The sequence below is a fragment of the Triticum dicoccoides genome, chromosome 1A (assembly GCF_002162155.2).
Source record: "Triticum dicoccoides isolate Atlit2015 ecotype Zavitan chromosome 1A, WEW_v2.0, whole genome shotgun sequence".
NCBI lineage: Eukaryota > Viridiplantae > Streptophyta > Magnoliopsida > Poales > Poaceae > Triticum > Triticum dicoccoides.
In genome coordinates this window covers 317924315-317930050 of record NC_041380.1, presented here as the reverse complement: position 1 = coordinate 317930050, position 5736 = coordinate 317924315, and the positions used below count along the sequence as shown (strand labels likewise).

Sequence of the window (5736 nt, the reverse complement as noted above, 5' to 3'; positions counted from 1 at the left end):
GGACACCAGTCCAGACCAATTTTCAGACAAATACCATGTTCTTTTGCAGTTTGGTGTTGAAGATGCCCTTAGCCCCTACTAACATATTCATCTCAACATGTAAACATACCAACCTCAGTATGCAACATGCATAAAAAAGGATCTATGTTGACCGGAAATACATAGGAGCTCCTGGGCGCTCCACACCCTTATATGAACTAGTCAAATGTGTACATGCAATGCACGTTAATTTGGAAGTATATCAAGTGCATGCGGATATTAAGTAGAATATTATTTACGTGTTATTATGTGATTAGCATTATATTTGGCATGAAATTAACTACACGCTAAACGTGTTGAGCACTTGACATTGAATCAGTCTAGGTCGTTGGATTGACATGATTTGATGGCTGGGAGTAATTGGATCTGTCCTTTGAGTCTTTTTATATTGGTATAGATATTAAACGTAAAAATTATCAAAAGTTATACAAAGCTGAAATTTGAGATATCAAACCTGAGTTCTCAATCTACCCCGTGTGAAATTTCGTGAAAAATATCAGGAAACATATCCACGGCGAAGGAAATACTCTCCGAACAAAAATCTATCCAAACATTTTTTTCTATACATAGAAAATTTTGTCTTTTTGCCATGAATGCATTTCCTGGTATTTTTTCACGAAATTTTACACGGGAGTAGGTTGGGAACCCAGATTTGATATCCCAAAATCTCACACATTGTTGCCATCTTCTTTACTCTTTAAATATTCCTATTTTTTTGAACGTAAATGCTCCTAATTCTTAAAATGTTTTAAACAGATTGGCGCCTGACATTGAAGCGGTGAGCAGCTCCAAGCTCTAGAAGAAAGGGACAGCAGGTACTCCACGTGTGCAAGCTCACCACAGACGTGCCAGCCTCGCCGAGGAACCCAGCAGAAAAATATGGGAAATGGCGACGAGGAGAAGGTGGAAGGCCTCCACCACGCTCGGCAGCCCCCGCACGGCGAGTCTTCCTCCTCCTCCCCTTCCTCCCGCCACGCCACGAAGCGCCGACGCGCGCACGGCGCGGCAGCAGCCATGGCCGACCGCTTCTTCCCCAACGACCTCCCCGACTTCGTCGCCGAGGCACCCGACGGCGGCGACCCTCCCGCCGCCGGGCTCCGCGGCCTGCTCTCTCTCCCTTACCCCAGGCTCTCCGACCGGCTCCTCCGCGCCGCGCTCCGGCTCAAAGACAAGGCACGCCGTCTTTGCTTCATTTCTTGTGTTGTGGTTTCATTTCGGGGCGCGCGCGCGCGAGGTGCTCGACTGATTGATCGTGTCCTGCAGGTCGTGCAAGAGACATGGACTAGGACGGGGGGGCAGGTGACGGACTACACGCTCTACACGGGCGCGCTCGGGACGGCGCTCCTGCTGTTCAAGTCCTTCCAGGTCACCGGCGACCGCCGTGATCTCAACCTCGCCAGCGACATCGTCCAAGCCTGCGATGCCGCGTCGCTTGGCCTACCGTACGATGGCGACTCTCATTGTTTCCGTTTTGTAGTTTTGTTTGGTTAGATAGATTGTTCTGGTCGTTGTTAATTCATGTGAAATGATCGCCTGGTTGCAAGGCGCAGGTTCTTGACTTTCATATGTGGGAGGGCCGGTGTCTGCGCTCTCGGAGCAGTGATCGCGAAGCATTGCAATGATCAGTTGATGGAGACCAACTTTCTGAGCTCGTTTGATGAGGTGAAGCCTCTATTAAGCGTAATTTCGGTTCTTGAGTCTGTATGTTAAATTCTGTGCTATTTTGCTACATGGTTGTAGAACCACGGATGGTATACCTAATGTTGTTGACAGAGTTGTCTTACATTTGTGATCTTGTAGATAATTATCACAGAGAAAGTTCCAAATGAGCTGCTGTATGGAAGGGCGGGCTATTTGTGGGCTTGTTTGTTCCTGAATGAGCATCTCAGTGACAAGACAATTCCTGCCGAACACATTGTATGTTGACACTGTGATTCTGTTCCTCTTTTCACGTTATTTGTTTCTGTAGAACAATGTGAAAGGTACATCTTATCTAATCATGCAAAACCGCTGCAATGAGGCAGAGTTCTGTAGCAAAGGACATAATTAGGGAGGGAAGGAAGCTGTCGAACAAGGGGAGCTGCCCGCTGATGTATGAGTGGCATGGGAAGAAGTACTGGGGTGCTGCCCATGGACTTGCTGGAATCATGCATGTTCTCATGCACACTGAATTGAAGCTGGATGAGCAGGATGACGTGAAGAATACTCTGCAGTACATGATCAGTAACCGGTTTCCAAGTGGAAACTACCCCTCGAGTGAAGACAGTGAATCCGATCGCCTGGTGCATTGGTGCCATGGTGCCCCTGGTGTTGCTCTTACACTCGCTAAGGCATATCAGGTATTGCTGCATCTGTATAGAGTTAGTCTATAGGATCTTCCTGAGTATGTATGCATCTTATTCACACCACATATGTATACCCATCTGGGAAGTTGTGCATGCATCTCCACATAGGCAAGTTTGTTCAGGCCTCAGCAGGAGTTTTTACTGACGACCAATTAGGCTTTGGCACAAGTTTTAGCTATGACTGATGAGCAGCCAAGTAGTAGTGTTCTAACTTAACTTTCCCTTTGATCACAATGATGAGCTAACCGTTTGTGTTTCAGGTCTTCCAAGATGATCACTTCAAGCAGTCCGCTGCAGAGGCTGCTGAAGTTGTCTGGAACCGTGGTCTTCTCAAGCGAGTTGGAATATGCCACGGTATAAGCGGGAATGCCTACGTATTCCTCTCACTTTATAGGCTAACTGGCAATGTTGAGTACCTCTACCGGGCTAAGGCTTTTGCTTGCTTTCTGCTTGAAAATGCTGATCGATTGATTGCTGAGGAGGCCATGCATGGTGGTGACCGTCCGTTTTCATTGTTTGAAGGAAAGGCTGGGATGGCATATCTCCTTTTAGACATGGTTAACCCCTCGGAATCAAGGTTCCCCGCCTACGAACTTTGAGTTCCAGCATCAATGTATGTAGGCCCAGCGATCCGTCAGTGCAAACAATCTGTGTCAAAAATGATCTTACATTTTGGGACGGAGGGAGTACTTGTGTTCTTATCTACCCTGTAAAATTACCTTAGTGCGGTTGATATCCTTGTAAATTTTAGTGTTTCTGACTCTGCAAACTTGGACCTTTGTAAAATATGCTTGTGAGGGGGTTCTGGTAATAATGCTCATCTTTGTGTTGAATAGTGCCTATGACCTTGAATAAAATGAGTGCTTTGGGATGCAAATGATATCATGGCCAACAGCCAGGGCGATTCCTTTGGGATGAAATGTGGATGTAGCCTTTGCCTTTCCTTGCTTAAACTTTTAAGATGCAGTCTTTTCTTTTAACAACGAGGAAGTAGTCTTTTTGACCCATGCTCATGAACATTTGTATGTTCTCAACCTTGGCCCTCCACATTTCATTATTTCTAATGTACTCCCTCCGTCCGGAAATATTTGTCATCAAAATGGATAAAAAGGGATGTATCTAGAACTAAAATACATCTAGATACATCCCCTTTTATTCATCTTGATGACAAGTATTCTCGGACGGAGAGAGTACTTGGAAAACACCTCTAACCTTGAAACTATTGCACATGTACTTTGGAGTTCATATCTGATTGCTGACTTTGTGTTTGGCTTTCTTGGAATGGGTCAATGGAAATAGCGAAGAGTAGAGGGGACAACGGGTCACCCTGTCGAAGACCACACCCATGGGCGATAGGATTGCCAGCAATACCATTCAGCCGTAACAAGAGGAGGTGCATGTAGTGCGGAGACCCAATCACGAAATATGCTTGGGAATCCCCTCTGCTGAAGGGGATCAAGGAGGTACCCCCACCTCACCGTGTCAAAAGCCTTTCAAATGTCGAGCTTCAAAAGTAGGGTGGGGGTGTTGCACATATGGTGCTGAAGGAGATCAAGGAGGTACCCCCACCTCACCGTGTCAAAAGCCTTTCAAATGTCGAGCTTCAAAAGTAGGGTGGGGGTGTTGCACATATGGAGCCGGCACACATGAGCTTGCTCACATACACAAAGTTATCGTGGATGCTTCTCATCTTGATGAAAGCACTTTGGGCGCGCATATGACGGACGAGTAAGCCTGATGGCGAGAATTTTCGCAATAATTTTGGCCACCGTGTGGATAAGGCTAATGGGGCGGCAGTCAAAGATTATCTCGGCACCATCCTTCGGGAGGAGGACAACATTCGCGGAGCTGAGCCAATGAAGGTTGGCAGTGTGGAGGTTGACGAATAGGGGAATTACCTTCATGATATCATCCTTGATGATGCCCCAACACTTCTTAAAGAAGAGACCGGTGAACCCGTCCGATCCGAGCGTTTTATCACTTGTCACTTGGTTGATGGCCTCCCGAACCTCGGATGATGGAGAGGGTGGCATGGTGCTGAATTTTGGCGTTAAAAGAACAACCTCCGGCTCCATCGGAGAGGCGAGTGCCGGTTTTCATAAGTTTGTGGTGAAGGGCTTATGGTTCGGAATGATCGGAGTGCTCACTCCAGAGGTTAGAACCCACCTCATTGAAACCCAGAAGGGAAGCCTAAAGATTATCGAATTTAGAAGTCCTCGGCCTACGTGGCCCAGCGGCTTCCACAAGAAAGAGGGTGTGGTAGTCGGAGAGTGATGAAGATAGGGCCTGGAAAATCTGGGTGTCGAATTGGATGTCCCATTCAACATTGCAAAAGAAAGAGTCAAGTTTGCCCGAGGTCGGCTTTTGCCTACCATTGCTCCAAGTGAATCACTGATTTTAGAGATGGATCTTTTTGAGCTCACATCTATGGAGAGTGACTCGGAAACAGTTGATGCACCTTACACTGACGTTTCTCTTATTTTTGTCACGGGCTCGATAAATTTGATTTAAATCATCAAAGGTGAGCTAAAGATCGCCATGCGATGGCTTTTGAGCAATGAGCTCGGCAAAGAAGGCATCTTCTAAGAGTGGATGAAGAAGGGCCGTATACCGAAGTGATCTTGAAGTTGATCTTGGAGCCTTTAACATGGACCATGGCCGAAATACAGAAAGTTGAGGCAGTAATGTAAGAAATATCCACAAGAGCTGATCCTCCCACAACATGAGCATTGAGCATTCCTCCACAAATAATTCATTTGTTGGTTGGATGCTCGTGCGTCCAGCCAACGGATGCTGGTCCGTTGCAGCACTATATATACAACATAAAAATACATGCCTTCTTTTCTGTCACGCTCTCCCCACTCACGGCAGAATCTTCAACTCTACTCCTTGGGGCTACTAAAGATTGCAAGTCTCCTTCATTTGCAGAAGATCACCTTCTTGCCAGGTTCGCTCAACCTCACAAGGGCTGCTGCTGCAACACACATCACTTCACAGGATGTGCCGTTGATGGCGAACTTTCCTTGTACTGTTGCCCACATTAACTCTTCCATCGACCATATTTCTAGGACTTCGAATAGTGAAGTCCACAACTTTGCTCACCCGGCTCTGAATTCTTCCAGTGAAGGATATGTATTCATCCTGTGCTCTGCACTTGATTTGGATGAAAACTTGCCGCCTTTCCTTTGCTAAAAAGACCAACGCTTGTTTGTCCTCTCTCCCAATGTTTCTAATGAGCTTTTACCTTTTGTCGGGAAGGATTCACACGGGCTTTGACAAACACAGAGGTGTTTTTTACTGGAATTCTTCCGATAACAAGCGCAAGTATAGGTTGGTCAAACGGAAACTGATT

The 5736-nt window shown here is 46.5% G+C and overlaps 1 protein-coding gene across 1 annotated transcript; it reads left to right on the top strand.

Moving 5' to 3' along the window:
• Positions 1-883: 883 nt before the first annotated feature.
• Positions 884-3224, top strand: LOC119270638 (lanC-like protein GCL2). The gene is made up of 6 exons (XM_037552660.1): positions 884-1212; positions 1303-1481; positions 1590-1701; positions 1840-1956; positions 2064-2378; positions 2645-3224. Exons 1-6 carry the CDS (start codon positions 919-921, stop codon positions 2981-2983), a joined length of 1356 nt encoding a protein of 451 aa, XP_037408557.1. The 5' UTR covers positions 884-918; the 3' UTR covers positions 2984-3224.
• The last annotated feature ends 2512 nt before the right edge of the window (positions 3225-5736 follow it).